We start from the raw sequence: 16,060 nt of genomic DNA, 5'->3' as shown, positions 1-16,060 counted from the left end.
TGGAATTCATCACCTTTCACCCTCCCAACAGCCGGAAGCAACAGCTGCATGACCCCCATCTCACAGGAGAGGAGATTGAGGTCTACAGAGACCCCAAGGTGCCTTCGTGCAAGGGACTGCTTTCTAGGTTATCGGGGGCAGCCATAAAACCCAGCTCTGCCCTTCTGAGGTGTGGAACTCCTTCCAGGAGAGAAAGCGCATATGTTAAAATAATAGTGATGAAGGGAAACAGCCAATATTTGCCATATTTTATAAAGGCTTTTCACTTTGTTTCCTGTTCCGTGGGGTTAAGACTCGGCCACAGACTGATTATTCTCAGCGTATTTGTATAGGAGCCAAGATGAGAGATTTGACATTGGTTGTCCAAAGTCATGTAGCTAGTTAGTGCTGGAGTCAGGATTTGAACCCAGGTCTGTTTGACGAGAAGACCTTGTTCTTTTCCACTTTACTTGAACGTGTAGTGGTAGTGATTATAATAACAGCAGCAGCTACGATTTTTTGAGGGCCTACTTGGCCCGGCATCCTGTGAAGTGCTTTACGTATCATATCTCATTTTACCCTCCCCACCGTCCTGCTGGTCGATGTGATTTTACAGAAGAGGAAACTGAGGCTCAGGGAAGAGAGCTGGCTTGCCTGGTCTTACAGCTGGTCAGTGGCAGAGCTGGCATTTGAACTCCGGTTGTCAAGAGTCCAGAGTCCACATCCATAAACCCAGAGTCCTGGCTCCCAAACCTGGCCGCTGCCTGGTTGCCAGCTGGGAATACTGACTCCTCCACCCAACCCCAGACCCTCAGAGTTAGAATCTCCTGGGTGGGGATCCAGAAGCTGCACTTTTTGCCACACTCACCAGGGTACTGTTGCAGCCAGCCTGACTGGTGGCCAGCATCTTGTCCTGGGGAGCCGAGAGGCTGAGTGGCCGCTGAAGGCTGCAGCCCAGAGCGGCTGCACTTTGTGATTTTGGAGTGACCGTGGCTTGCCCTTTCTCCTAGACTCCTTGTGGGAATGCTGGAGCTGTGGGATTAGAACAGCAAGCCAGCCTGCAGTGGCCTTCTCCCCTGGGGGCTCCCAGAATGTGCTAGAAAAAATGGGGTCCAGGGAAACTGGCTGTCCTGGGGTCACCCAGAGCCCTTCCTTCTTGACCAAGCTTTGCTTTAGTAATAAGGTTAAGAAAACCAAAGCTGTGCTGTTCCATCATTGCTCTCCAGGAAGTATTTCTGGAAGGAGAGAACACTGAATCTGAGCCCACAGCTCTGGGCTGCATCTGCTGTGGCCACTCACAGGATATGACACATGGGCTCAGTTTCCCCTTCTGCAATCACATTCCCACTCTCTAATGAGAATTAGAGGGCTTCAGGGCTGTTATGAAAATTAATCAGAAATAGGAAGGGCCTTAAAATTACGTTCTTGCAGTGGAAGTCAAAGCTTTGAAGCCATATGCCTATTTTTTTTTAAATAGGAACACTAGAGCTTGGTTTTATTTCTTATAGACCGAGCTAGGAAGTTGACCAGTCTGAGCTCCTTACATGGAGATGAAGCTCAGAGAGGGAAGGGGTCTGCCTAATGCCACACAGGAAGGTCATGGCTCATTAAGAATTGAAACCAGGACCTTTTCTGTTGCTCTCAGTTGCTGAGGACAGGCAGCATCACTGCCTTTCCTCTCCACCATGTCCAGGGCCTTTAATCTCCAGAATGCAGAGGTAGCCACGGGATTGGGGCAGTTCAGAACACAGGTCTGACTGTGTGGGGCTCAGAAATCACATCTCTGCCACTTACTCACTGTGTGATCTTGGGTAAGTTCCTGAACTCCTTGAGTTTTAATATTTTTAACCCCAAATAAATATAAGAATACAACCACTTTCAAGGGCTGATGTGAGGGTGAAGTGAAATATATGGCGAGATATATTGTACTGTAGCTTGGTACATACTAGGCCTTCAAAAATGTTAAGTGCCAACATTTGATGGTGCCAACCAAGGAATCAAAATCTTTCATTCATCCCATCCTGTCCATCCTATCCATCCATCTGTCCACCCATCCATCCATTCCTCTATCTTCCAGCCATCCCAACCATCCTTCTATCCATCCACCCACCCATCCATTCATCCATCCTTTTGTCCATCCATCCATCCACCCACCTGTCTGTCCATCCATCCACCCACCCACCCATCTGTTCATCCATCTGTCCATCCACCCACCCGCTCATCCATCTGTCTGTCTGTCCATCCATCCATCTATCCACCCAGCCACCCATCTGTCCACCTGTCCATCCATCCATCCATCCGTCCATCCATCCATCATCCATCTATCCATCCATCCAATCCTCTGCCTGACCATTCATCCATCCATCCACCGACCTACCCATCCATCTGTCCACTCACCCATCTGTCCATCCATCCACCCAGCCCTCCAACCATCCATTCGATTCTCCACCTGACCATCCACCCACGCACCCACCCATCTGATGGTTCTGATTCGTGCAGCCAGCAGATGTTGAGCACCTCTCTGCCAGGCTGTGTGCTGTAAGTAGCTCTGGAGCTGTGACATGGAGCCCAGGGTAGCATGCAGCTCCCAGCACAGGTAGATGTGCAGCTCTGGCCCCTTCCTCATTTCCCCCGCGCAGGTGCTCATCGCCAACAATGGCATCGCCGCCGTGAAGTGCATGCGCTCCATCCGCAGGTGGGCCTATGAGATGTTCCGGAATGAGCGGGCCATCCGGTTTGTAGTCATGGTGACCCCAGAGGACCTGAAGGCCAATGCAGGTACTAGGGCCTTGGCTCCTTCCCCTCCTGCCACCCCCTGTTCTTACCTGCCCTCACCTCTTCCATTATACCCAGGCAAGTCCACCCTGGGCCCCAGAGTCCCAGGGTACCTCTCCTGAGCTCGCATTATTTGCCTTTTCTTCCTTATTTAATTAAAAATGCAAATGGCTACTATACAAAGTGGAGATCCCATCTTGGAGAAACGTCCATGTTGCAGCAGATTGGCCCCTCTTCCTCCAGGTGTTTTTCCCCACAGATGTCTGTATTGTACTTCAATCATGCATTCTTCTGTTCATTTGTTTTTTTCTGTTAGCACAGATCATTCTGTAAATAACTGTTGGACAATTTGGTTTTTTCCCGTGAACCATCGCATCCCTTTACAGACCTTTATCCACACAGTAGTCAAAATGATTTCTTAAAAACACAGCTCAGGTCCTGTTAGCAGCTCTAAATGCTTAAGAGGCTGCCATGCTGTCCCCCAGTCCCTCCCAGAGCCTGGGCCCTGTCCTTGCCCAGAAGCAGCCTCCTTTTAACTCAGAGGACAGATCTCATTATCAACCCTATTTTACAGATGAGGCATAAGGACAGAAATCATTCACCCAATGTCATACAGCCAGTATGTGGCAAAGGCAGGATTGGAACCCCGAGCTGCCTTACCCTGTGGGGGCTCTCATCAAGCTCAGACTCAAATTCCAGGTCCTCAGGCCAGTTAAGGTGCCCTGCCGGCCTCTTGGCCCCATCCAGTGTCTCTGCTCTTCAACCCTGGGTTCCAGCCATGCTGGCCTCTTCGGTTCCTGGGCCAGTGGAGCTCTTTCCTGTCCCAGAAACTTGGAACATGCTGGATCTTCTGCTTTTTTCCCCAAAGCTCCTGGCACAGCAGGCCTCCCACCCCTCCCTGCCCCAGCCTTCCGGTCGTGTCCTCCTGTGTGGCTTTCCCAGAGGGCCCTGGCATTGACCTCAGCCTGGTGTTACTCTCTCTGTTTTCTTGTTTCTCTTCTCTGACAGTAGAGAAAAATTCAGGGATGAGAGGGAGCTCATCTGACTTCTCACTCTGTCACCTCTGGGACCTCCCCTGTGGCTGACACTTTTGTGTTCCATAAACATTGGAGGCAGGCAGCCTGGGAGGAAATGCCACTCTTGGTTTTCTTTCAGGATCCACACATAGAGTTCTACCCTGTTCCTTCTCAGGATCCCAGAGAATTCGATAGTACAGAGTGACTAAGCCTTGCCTTGGGCACAAGTCTAGTGTGTCACACTTTAAAACACTGTCCGGTGGACATCCTCTTATCACTCTTGAGCTTCATCGATGAGTAGGATTTTTTAAGCACATATTTCTTCCGAGAAGTAGAATTTCTGGCATAAAGGGCATGAGTATTTTAAAATCAAAACATTGTATTGTATTCAGCCTTATAAAGGAAGGAAGTCCTATCACATGGTACAGCATGGAAGGACCTGGAAGACACTATGCTAAGTGCAAGAAACCAGTCATAAAAAGACAAGTATTCTAGGATTCCCCATAGATGAGGTCCTAGAGTCGTGAACGTCATAGAGACAGAAAGATGGTGCTGGCCAGGGGCTGCAGGAGGGGGAAAAGGGCAGGTGTTGTTTCATGGGTTGAATTTCAGATTTGCAAAAGAAAAAAGTTCTGGAGATCTGTTTCACAACAGTGTGAATGTACTAAATACTATTGAACTGTACGCTCAAAAAATGAGTTAGGTGGTAAATTTTATGTTGTATGTTTTTCACTGTGATTAAAAACACTGTATTGTTTAATAGCAAAACAGTATTAAGAGAAACTGGAAATAGGAATTAATCGAACACCCCACCTCTCATCCCAGCCATTCTGATAGCTTCCTTCTTTCTTTGTTCCCTTCCAGGCCTTGTCCTGATACCTCTCTGTTTTCCCATAGTGGAAGTCATGTTCAGTTGTCTTCCACACTTGTCGCTTGTGGCCACAGAATCTTCTCCATTACCCTTCCAATGGCCGTAGGTTGTCATGCAGTAAACTTCAGCCTCTCAGTTTTTCTCTCCTTTTCTCATCTAATTCCAGAGTATATCAAGATGGCAGATCAGTATGTCCCTGTCCCGGGAGGGCCCAACAACAACAATTATGCCAACGTGGAGTTGGTTGTGGACATTGCCAAGAGGATCCCCGTGCAGGTTTAAGTCGGATGCGTGCCCCAGTCTGCCCGCAGTGGGAGGTTGGGTGATGCCCTGAGCTCTGGAGCAGCTCATTCCTGCCTTTCGGGAGGGACAGAGGCTCCAGGTCCTCCAAGACTCTGAAATCCAGGGCTGTTGTGACGCCATGAAAAGCCTTCCATGTGTGACGGGGTTGGGGGGGGGTGCGCTCCTCGAAGGAAGATCTTCACTCATGCCTCTCTGTGTTTACAGGCGGTGTGGGCTGGCTGGGGCCATGCTTCCGAAAGCCCCAAACTGCCAGAGCTCCTGTGCAAGCACGAGATTGCTTTCTTAGGTACAATGTGTCTCTGTTTAATAGAGGGGAATTGGGGCATTGATGGGACATTCTGCCGGGTTGTGTCCTCTTTCCAGTGTAGCCCTGCAAGGTGGGAATCAGTTTGATATTCCCAACTCACCTTTTCATGGTCAGGAGCACGCTGGTGCAGGGTGGGAGGGAAGTTTGGCCAACCCAGGGACATAGGAGCCATTGCCACGGGTCCCACAGGAGAATGACGCTGGGACAAGCAGGACCCTCTGCTCGTGCCCCTGCCAGTACCGAGATACCAGCCATGTTCGGATTTCTGACCGGGTTTGGAGGTCACACTTCTGATAAGCTCACACCTTTCTTGGGCTAGTCTCAGGGCTTTGGAATGCCCTAGGGTTCCAAATTTAGGGACCAAGTCTATGACTTATGAGGGAAAATGATGCTTATTGCTGATGGGATCTGTTTTAGGATTTGCATGTATAAACTCTGTGTGTGCTGTCATGTTGACATCTTTGCATGGTTTAGGGGAATCATTTACCCTCCACAATAAATCCCTCTTGCCACTCCTTCATGCTGGGCCTCCAATACACACCGTATTTGAAACAACTCAGTATGAATCAACACCTGCTATCCCGAGGGTCTGCCCAGTAACTTGTGCTTGCTGATGTTTTCTCTGTCTGTAGTCTTTGACTGGCTGTTACATGGGGCCCTTGTTACCCCTTAGCTCCTCTGGAGCTTGGTGATCCAGACTACAGGCCAAGTCCAGCCTGCTGCCTGCTTTTGTAAATGAAGTTTTACTGAAACACAACCTGGCTCATGCATTTATGTCCTGCCTGTGGCTGCTTTGGCCCAACACTGGCAAAGCTGGGTATTTGTGACAGAGACAAGCAGACCCACAGAGCTGAAAATAGGTCCGATCTGGGTCATTATAGGAGAAGTTTGCTAACCCAGGGTCTAGTTTTTTGAGGTGCTAGCTTGCCCTTTGGTCTAGCTTGTTACCTTCTTCCTAAGAAGTGAATTCTGTGGAGGCCACGTAGCTTCGGTTATAACTTCGATGAGGTTTACAATCCACATAAAAACAGCAGACTCCTTCCACATCTGATGAAGGAGCAGATACCAGATTTTTCCCTTCCCCAACTTGATGTTCACTTGCTCGAGAGCTAGGACCTGAGTACTTTTCTTTGCGCATTTGGCTGGCACTTGGCCGCAAGTGGCTTGTGACTAACTCTATTCTGCCTTCCCCCTTTGTCCCTGATCCCTCAGGCCCTCCGAGTGAGGCCATGTGGGCTTTGGGAGATAAGATCACCTCCACCATTGTGGCCCAGACACTGCAGATCCCAACACTGCCCTGGAGCGGAAGCGGTGAGTGGCCTGAGCTTCACTTTGGAGGGGTATCTCTTCCACCCAGTCTGAGCAGAGGGGGTGACAGGTGTATGCATTTTTTGTTCTTTCATTAAAAAATTATAAAATTATTATTATTATTTTACATTTTAAAATTATTAAAGCGGTAGTATAGTTTCATTGTAGATAGCTTAGAAAACACAGAATTCCAAAAAAAAAAGAAAATGAAATAGAAATCATCCATAATCCTATGGCCTGGTGTTGAACATTTGTTATATTCTAGGTGCTTTACCTTTTCAGTTTTTTTTTCCTAGGCGCATCCTTTAAAAATCCAGAGATCTTATATTTACTATCATTTGTGACTTATTTTTTCTCACTAACCCTTCTATGTCAATAAATACACTTTAGAACATTTTAAATGTCCGCATAGGATTTTATCAAATGGAGATATTGTAATTTATTTAACAGTCCTCTATGGTTAGATGTTTAGGTTGTTTCCAGGCTGTTTTACTCTAATTTAAAAAAAATACTAGAAGTAAGGGTACCTGGGTGGCTTAGTCGATTAAGTATCTGACTTCGGCATGGGTCATTATCTCAGGGTCCTGGGATTGAGCCCCTCCTTGGGCTCTATGTTCAGAGGGGAGTCTGCTTCTCCCTCTCCCTCTGCCCCCCACCCTCCCATGCTTGCTCTCTCTCTCTTTCTCAGATAAATAAATAAGATCTTTCAAAAAATACTAAAAGTAATAGAGTCTTGATAGTCTATTAGCTATATCTCTATGTATTTTTTAATCATTTCCTTAGGATAAATTCTGAAAAGTGGAATTTCTAGGATAAATTGAAAACAGGAAAAAGTCTTGGGCGTTTCCTATCCAATTTGATTTTTTTCATCCAAAGATGAAATTTTAAATTCAGAATGGAAAGTTTATTTGTTTTAAATATTCACAGCGTTTTAGAAAACGATGATTTACATATAGATGACACCAGTGGGTAGAATTGGAATTTTTTGAGTTTAGGTTGATGTGGTTGTTTGTGGTAGGCTCAGTCTGAATTTCTTAAGTTTGATTTCCCATTCAAGGTTGAGTTAGCCCTAAAGAAAATTAAAAGCCATTGTGGGATAATTAAAAGACCATGTCTGTATATGGTTGGTCCAGCGCCCAGGTCTAGAGAGGCTTTGGTAAGGGATGGCCCTGTGGTTTCTGTGTTGTGTATCTCTGCCATCCTTGGGAGGATTCAGCTTTTTTTTTTTTTTTTTTTTTTTCCTGTGGTTCTCTAGGTCTGATGGTGGAATGGGCAGAAGGTGATCTGCAGCAGGGGAAAAGAATCACTGTCCCAGAAGATGTTTACAACCAGGGTTGTGTGAAAGATATAGATGAGGGCTTAGAGGTAAATACAAGGCTTGGGGGGCCAAGATGCTGGAACCTTATCATCGTCCCAGTAGCTTGGAAACTGCCCACCTTCTAAAGAGGTCTGTTTGTCCTTCACCCCCAGGTGGCAGAAAAAATTGGTTTTCCCTTGATGATCAAAGCATCTGAAGGCGGCGGAGGGAAAGGAATCCGGAAGGCAGAGAGTGCCGAGGACTTCACAGTCCTTTTCAGACAAGTGAGCACTTTTCCGTATATCTTTGGGGAACTGTGTGTGTTTAGTTGTTGGCCACCAGATGATTTTCATTAGCATTACTGTGTTGGAAACAAGGAGGACACTTTCAGGAACTGGAATATTGCTGGGCTGTGGGCCGAAGCAAATGTGTATGTTTTCTCCCAGAAGTCCCTGGTTTGGGTTGATCTGTACCCATTTCCTTGGATGTTCTATCCTGTGAATGCATGTGACTTTAAAGGATTTCAGAGATACAGGGCTAGAGTATCTATCTGTTTGTGACTATATTTATGTCTGTCGGAAGAGGGGACATTTTGTCAATTTTAGTAGTCTTGGTATTTTTAACATCTCTAGGTGATTGACTTTTGTTCTAGGAATGAACTGTGTATTTACTGACTTGCAGCTGGCTTTTCACTTTTAAGACTTTATACCTGTTTTAGTTGCCCATTGGTAATGTTTTTTAAAAAAGCTAGGCTAACGATCTTTCCATTCTTAATGCAACTATTTTAGAATTTCTAGGCTTTCTTCTAGACTTTGTTCACATGCGTGTTTTAAAGAGCTGCATTCGTTTTCCATGGTGTTTTGTTCTATGTTTAAAAAAATTCTAAACTGGAGATCACAGACAGGTGTTCCATGTTGTTCCAGTCTTTACAATTATTTTGATGATTGCGTAACATCCCTGTGTGTCTGTAGTCTTCCTTATCAAGGAAGATCACATTTTTTTGTGAAATGTTATGCTTGTTTCCATTTCTGTTGTTATGAGTAAGGCTACTATAATTCAATATGTTTCATAATAATATATAATATTTATAATACATATTATACAATATGTATTATATTGTATATTATATATTATAATGCATTATACAATAACATGGAACATAAATAATGCTTTTTCTTTTTCCTCCTGAATTGTTTTCTTGGGTAAAAACTATGTGACAAGGACTTAGTTAAATAACACGCATGTGCACTTACAAAAACATGTCAATAAATTGCTTTCTAAAAAGGTTTGCCAGTTAAACAGATGTGGGCAGTATATGAGTGTTCTATAAAGTTGTGGTTTCTCTATCACGTGTCTCCCCTGGGCTGGATAGGTTTCTGGGGTACTTTGCGAGGAGAAGACGTTCTGTTTACTTGAAAGTTGCAGAAGTAGCATGCAGTCTCCATCTCCCCTTGGTTTCCCATTGTTCACGTCTTTGTTAGCTCTGCCATGTTTGTCACAACTAACAGATTAACAGAGATACATTTCTATTAAGTTAACTCCAGACTTGACGCAGATCTCACCAGTTTCCCCCACTAATCTCTTATTTCTGTGTCAGGATCCAGTCCTGGATCCTCTATTACATTTAGGCGTCATGTAGGTTTTAAATCTTTTTTCCCCCCTCCTTTCTTTAAAATAGATATTACTTTTTAGGGCCGTTTTCAATTCACAGCAAAAGAGAGTGGAAAATACAGGAGGCCCGTATACTCACTGCCCCCACACACGCACGAGCGTGTTTCTTTTGATCACGTGAGCGCAGTATGAAAATGTTCTTACGCGAACGTTCAAACACTTTAGGGATAGGTTAAGCATAAAAAAGGAACATTCTCTTTTCACCACCACCTCTGAACTCCTCCCCCTTCCCAGATGTAACCAATTTTTTAAAGAAGTTTTTAAAAGATTAGCAGTTTAGTTTTAAGATTTTTAAGATTAGCAGATTGGTTTTTAAAAGCTGAGCAGAGAGCCTGATGGGGGGCTTGATCCCAGGACCCTGAGATCATGACCTAGGCCGAAGGCAGAGGCTTAACCCACTGAGCCACCCAGGTGCCTCCAGATTTTTAATATTCTTTAGAGTAGTCCCTACACCCCATGTGGGGCTTGAACTTACAACCCTGAGATCAAGAGTCGCATGCTGTGCTGACTGAGCCAACCAGGCACCTCTGTGTCTACTTTTATGTAGACATTCATAACAGCTGTATTTTATTATTTTTCATATAAGCGGGGCCATCCCACATATTACTACAGCCTGCTTTTTATTTTTATTTTTATTCATTTATTTATTTGACAGAGAGACAGAGTGAGAGCAAGAACTCAGGCAGGGGGAGTGGAAGAGGGAGAAGCAGGCTTCCCGCTGAGCAGGGAGCCTGATGTGGGGCTTGATCTCAGGACCCTGGGATCCTGACCTGAGCCGAAGGCAGACGCTTAATGACTGAGCCACCCAGGCACCCCTACAGCTTACTTTTTTTAAAAGAAATTCTTAGCAATCATCCCATTTGAACACTTTTTTTTTACATCATCATTAAGAATTTCTGGACAATTGCCTTTTAGCCATCCAAAGGAAGATGTAAGTCTGAAATGTGGATTCCACCATGGACAGCTGGCCAAGAGAGTACTGTTTAAGGAGGAGGAAAAGAGACCTGCTGGGTGGCATGTTTTGGTCCCATTTTTATTCACAAAACATTCTGTGTGTTGTGTGTGTTCCTGAATGTGCAGCAGAAACCAGTATGTACCCAGCTCCTACCGGCACATTAACTTAACCAATTAACTCTTTTTTTTTTTTAAAGATTTTATTTATTTATTTGGAACAGAGAGAGAGAGAGAGAGATCACAAGTATGCAGAGAGGCAGGCATAGAGAGAGAGAGGAGAAAGCAGGCTCCCCGCTGAGCAGAGAGCCCGATGCGGGCCTCGATCCCAGGACCCTGAGATCATGACCTGAGCCGAAGGCAGAGGCTTTAACCCACTGAGCCACCCAGGCGCCCAACCAATTAACTCTTAACGACATTGAACTCTTACCCAGCATGCTCCCAAATCCTAACAGCACATTATCTCTAGGAGATGGGATTGTGGGGAAATTCCACCTGCCACATGGTGTATTTTGACAGTGTCGGACTTCAAACGAGGAGAACGGCGTGTCTGCGAGAGAAGCGAAACAAAGCTAAACAATCAGCAAAATCGTGGACATATTTTCAGAGGGCTTCCCACTCCAGCCCTGGTCCCCCAGGGTAAAGTGAACCACTCTGCTGTCACCCCAGGTGCAGACTGAGATCCCTGGCTCCCCCATCTTCCTCATGAAGCTGGCCGAGCACGTCCGACATCTGGAGGTCCAGATCCTTGCTGACCAGTATGGGAACGCCGTGTCCCTGTTTGGGCGTGACTGCTCCATCCAGCGGCGGCATCAGAAGATCATTGAGGAGGCGCCGGCCACCATTGCCATACCGGCTGTGTTCGAGTTCATGGAGCAGGTGGGCTCTGCTGGGCTCGGGTCGGAGAAGGGGTGGGGGTAGCTGCAGGGAGAGACCGTCTTTGCCCAGCCAGCAAGAGTGCCCTACAGTTCGTCTTGCTAACATGGGGTGGGTGTCCATGAAGACACCCAGGGGCCCTGCTAGGGGGTGCGATCTCCGAGGTCCCAAAGGATGCCCAGCAGATCCTCAGCATTTGGTGGGGGACCTAGGAAGCTCCTCGTGAAGATGATCCTAGAAAACCACGGGCAGCCGTTCAGGCTCTGTGTCTTCTTTGCAGTGTGCTGTCCGCCTGGCCAAGACTGTGGGCTATGTGAGCGCGGGGACGGTAGAATATCTCTACAGCCAAGATGGCAGTTTCCACTTCCTGGAGCTGAATCCCCGCCTGCAAGTGGAGCACCCCTGCACAGAGATGATCGCAGATGTCAACCTGCCGGCTGCCCAGCTGCAGGCAAGGACCTGGGCTCAGAGCCCCGGGATTTCTTCCAGCGGGGCTGGCATCCCCTGTCCTGCCCTTAGTAGCCCGTCCTGCTCCCCTCTTGGCGGGCTGTCCCCGGGGATGTGAGTGTGTTATCGTGTGAGTGGCATCGAGAGCCACACAGCCTGAGAACCTTCCATGGAGTGGTTCGTCACCTTTGTCTGGCTGTGTGGCCCTTTGAGACATGGGCAAAAACCTGTTGAATTTTTTCCTGGGGGGGGGAAATATACAGTTCTAGGCATTCATGGACCCCCCTGTTCTCCATTCATAGACCCAGAGAAGTATTTCTCAACCTTTTTTCATTCCTGCCCCCATAAGGAGCCTGTTTAGACACTTTTCCCCCCTAATTTCCCCCCTTATAAAATTTTAATATCACAGATATACTGTATATGCTTTTGCCGAAGACATATCTGGGACTGATACCTACAAGAGTAGAATCGTTTCATCCCCAGGAGCAGATTTACCCCCTTGAGGGACAGTATTGTCTGTACTGAGTTGGGAACTCCTGCACAAATAGGAACTCCAGTGCTTAAAATGTGTATGTCTCCTTGCTTCCTTTCCTTCCTCCCTCCATCATCGTCTTTATTCTTTTCTACTTTGTCTTTCTTTCTTTCTTTCTTTCTTTCTTTCTTTCTTTCTTTCTTTCTTTCTTTCTTTCTTTCTTTAGCTTGGGAAATTTTAGAAGGAATTACAAGGATAGTAATTAGCACCCATCCCCTGTGCTTCAACCTACTGGTTGTTAACCGCTAGCACATTTGTGTTCTATTTGTGTGTCTGTGTGATCTTTTCTTTTTTTTTTTTTTGGCTTAATTTTTTTTAAAAGATTTTATTTATTCATTTGACAGAGAGAGAGATCACAAGTAGGCAGGGAGGCAGGCAGAGAAAGAGGAGGAAGCAGGCCCTCCGCGGAGCAGAGAGCCCGATGCGGGGCTCGATCCCAGAACCCTGGGTTCATGACCTGAGCCGAAGGCAGAGGCTTTAACCCACTGAGCCACCCAGGTACCCCTGATGCCAGCATTTTCTTATCACGTGATGTGGTTTTATAGAAAGTTGCTGCTTTTCCCAGCGACACTGTTTGCTCCCTGGGGGCAGAGTCAAACCTTCTGTCTCTTTCTTTTCTTTTTTTAACGATTTAATTTATTTGACAGAGCCCAAGCAGGAGGAGTGGCAGGCAGAGGCAGAGGGAGAAGCAGGCTCCCCACTGAGCAAGGAGCCTGACCTGGGGATCGATCCAGGGATGCTAAGATCATGACCTGAGCTGAAGGCAGACGCTTAACTGGCTGAGCCACCCCGGCACCCCTTCTGTCTTTCTCTTGCTTTGCTTCTCCTGCCACCATGTGGCCCAGTGTCTGCTGGCCCACAGGTGCTTGGGATCCCAGAGATATTTCCTGCACCTCTTCCTCCGTGGCGTCTAGCTATGCATTCAGTGTTTGGGGGCCTGGATGCTAGTGGGTACTGACCATCTGTGGGGTGCATTTCTTCGTTTCAGATTGCCATGGGGGTGCCATTGCACCGGCTGAAGGATATCCGGCTTCTGTATGGAGAGTCGCCATGGGGTGTGACGCCCATTTCGTTTGACACTCCTGCCAACCCTCCGCTCGCCCGAGGCCATGTCATCGCGGCCAGAATCACCAGTGAGAACCCTGATGAGGCAAGTTTGGGTGTCCCCCTGCGCCTGCCACCTCCAGGCTCCCAGGGTGGGGCCGACCCTGAACATTAGCTTTGGATGAGATACCCAGGTTTCCGGGAAGACAGACAAGGGAACTGTAACGTGGGAAGGCAGTGGCTTCTTGATGGGATGGGTGTGCCCAGCACAGGGGTAGGTCCCGTCCAGCATCTCGTTGCTCACGTACAGGACAGTGCCACTGCGAGGCATCATTTTCCCTGTGCTATAGCTTCAGAGGCTGGGGTCTTGCCTTGTGCCTGGGATCTGCTGAGGCTGTGACGGAGCCCCAGGGCTGGACCCTACAGGCCACATCCATCTTTGGGACAAGCAGCCAGCTTTCGAACCCAGGTCCTTGGTTTCCTGCCCCCCACCCCTGTCCTCTTTGCTGCACCCTAGATGGAGTCTGGTCCCTTGTAAGGAGTTCCTTTGTGACTTGTTCTTCTCTGTGCCTTAAAAAACCAGCCAGCGGCATCTGTCGCACTTGATGTGCTTGCTTGTGGTTGACTGTCACATCAGCTGCATAGACTACCACAACCTCATTGTTTAATGATTACATTCAAGAAACTTGGGATAAGAGAGGTTTGTCTCCCCTGCCCGCCTTTTAATTAAAGAATTTTAAGTTATGATAGCGGTAACAGCTCAGCATCTTTGGCTGCAAACAACAGACTCTGCTGGGGGACAAGTGAAATGGGAATTCTTTAGGGGGATGATGGCTTGTTTACAGTGCCTGGGAGGGTGGAGGACTCAGAATGGAGATAGCCCGGGCACCTGCAATTCTCCATCTCTCAGAACAGATGCCTCCATTACACAGGTCAAGAGCCTTAATTCCAGCGAGAGGGTCCAAGTCCATCCACCCTTACCAAAATTATACTCAGGGGGATGGGCCTTCTGCACCACCCCTACATCCCATAAGCAAATTAGATGTGTGTTCACATCACATTTCTTTACCTGCTGGCATTTTCATAATCGGGGAATTTGAAATCCATCCCCTCTTCTCTTTCATTTAAACTTTTCATGACTGACAATGTCAAGTTTATAAAACCAGAATGAACTTTCACTCAGTTCCATCAGTGAACAGTGTTCCCCCTATTGTGCCTGTAACTTCTCCCCTGTCCCAACATGATTATTTTCATAGTTTTTTTTTAATATTTTATTTAATTCTTTGAGAGAGAAAGAGATAAGAGAGAGCACGAGTGGGGAGGAGAAGGTGAAGCAGGCTCCCTGCTGAGCAAGGAGACAGTGTGGGGCTTGATTCCTAGACCCTGGGATCATGACCTGGGCAAAAGGCAGCAGCTTAACTGAATGAGCCACCCAGATGCCCCCCACTTTTTTAAGATTTTATTTATTTATTAGAGAGAGACAGAGACAGCGAGAGAGAATCTGATTTTTTTAAAGTAAAAATTACATTTATGCATGAACATCTTGACATGGGTACACCCACACCGCTAGTGGGAGAGAGCAACGTTCTATTGATCACACTAAGCTGTGGGGTGTGGTGGAGGTTCTGGGTTTGTCTAGGATTTAATTCTGATGCAAATATATCTGGAGTGATGACCGCCCCCTCCCATTTTGCTTTTGCTTTCCTCACTCCAGGGGTTTAAGCCAAGCTCCGGAACAGTTCAGGAACTGAATTTCCGGAGCAGCAAGAACGTCTGGGGTTATTTCAGCGTGGCGGCTGCTGGCGGCTTACACGAATTTGCTGACTCCCAGTTTGGGCACTGCTTCTCCTGGGGAGAGAACCGGGAAGAGGCCATTTCGTTAGTATCTCCCTGCACCCCTCCTCTTTTCCCTCCTTCCTTGCAGAAGCTAAAAGCCTGGGGCTTCAGAAACAGCAGTACTTTAGGAGGTAAAGGTAAAGAGCAGACCCTATCTTCAGTGACCTTTGCTGAAGTCCAAGTCTCCCCTCTTCCTGTATCTGAGATCTGTGAGGTCAAATCTGCTTACGAGCTCACCAAGGTCATTTGGTCTTGAGGTCCTTATAGGTCGCACTTGGGAGAGATTCCAAAAGGGAATTCCAAGGGGATTCCAAAATTTAAAAGGTGCCAAGTACTAGAGCTTTTTAAGAAAAAGGGGTGTGGGGGTACTTCTTTAAATTTAAACCTTATAAGTAGGTCCTGGAGAAACCCACATTGACAAAGGAGTTCCTGAATCTCAAACACCCACATCTCCTGTTTCTCCTGCCTTGCCCTGAGCGCAGAAACGCAAAACCCAGCTCACTTTGTAATTAAACATTCTTGTGTTTAAACATTCTCGTGTTTAGAGTGAAAAATCCCCAAAGACTTTGTGGATGTTTTATTTAAAAAGCATTATAATTGGGGCTTCTGGCTGGCTCAGTGGGTAGAGCACAAAGCTCTTGATCTGGGCATTGTAAGTTCAGTATATGTGCTGCCGAAGCGAACGCGTCGGCATTGTAAGTTCAAACCCCACATTGGATGTAGAGCTGACTCTAAAATCTTTAGGGACACCTCACCGGCTCAGTTGGTTAAGTGTCTATCGTGATTTTGGCTCAGTTCATGATCTCAGGGTCCTGAGATCAAGCCCCACGTAGGGTTCCTTGCTGAG

General features: G+C 47.0%; 1 protein-coding gene across 4 annotated transcripts in view; it reads left to right on the top strand.

Annotated features, from left to right (window-relative positions):
• ACACB (acetyl-CoA carboxylase beta) overlaps positions 1 to 16,060 on the top strand; it is a 117,469-nt gene that overhangs the window by 39,884 nt on the left and 61,525 nt on the right. For all 4 annotated transcript variants that reach the window (XM_032847433.1, XM_032847435.1, XM_032847434.1 and 1 more), the window contains 10 exons: positions 2,619 to 2,757; positions 4,808 to 4,917; positions 5,149 to 5,230; positions 6,464 to 6,562; positions 7,815 to 7,924; positions 8,030 to 8,140; positions 11,148 to 11,357; positions 11,635 to 11,805; positions 13,322 to 13,483; positions 15,092 to 15,255. In XM_032847433.1, the coding sequence (XP_032703324.1) occupies positions 2,619 to 2,757; positions 4,808 to 4,917; positions 5,149 to 5,230; positions 6,464 to 6,562; positions 7,815 to 7,924; positions 8,030 to 8,140; positions 11,148 to 11,357; positions 11,635 to 11,805; positions 13,322 to 13,483; positions 15,092 to 15,255 (1,358 nt within the window). The remainder of the gene's footprint in view (positions 1 to 2,618; positions 2,758 to 4,807; positions 4,918 to 5,148; positions 5,231 to 6,463; positions 6,563 to 7,814; positions 7,925 to 8,029; positions 8,141 to 11,147; positions 11,358 to 11,634; positions 11,806 to 13,321; positions 13,484 to 15,091; positions 15,256 to 16,060) is intronic.

This window comes from Lontra canadensis, unplaced genomic scaffold (assembly GCF_010015895.1).
Source record: "Lontra canadensis isolate GAN:19392208 unplaced genomic scaffold, GSC_riverotter_1.0 scaffold187, whole genome shotgun sequence".
Classification (NCBI taxonomy): Eukaryota; Metazoa; Chordata; class Mammalia; order Carnivora; family Mustelidae; genus Lontra; species Lontra canadensis.
Note: the sequence above shows the minus strand (reverse complement) of the source record. Positions and strands in the feature narration are given on the sequence as shown.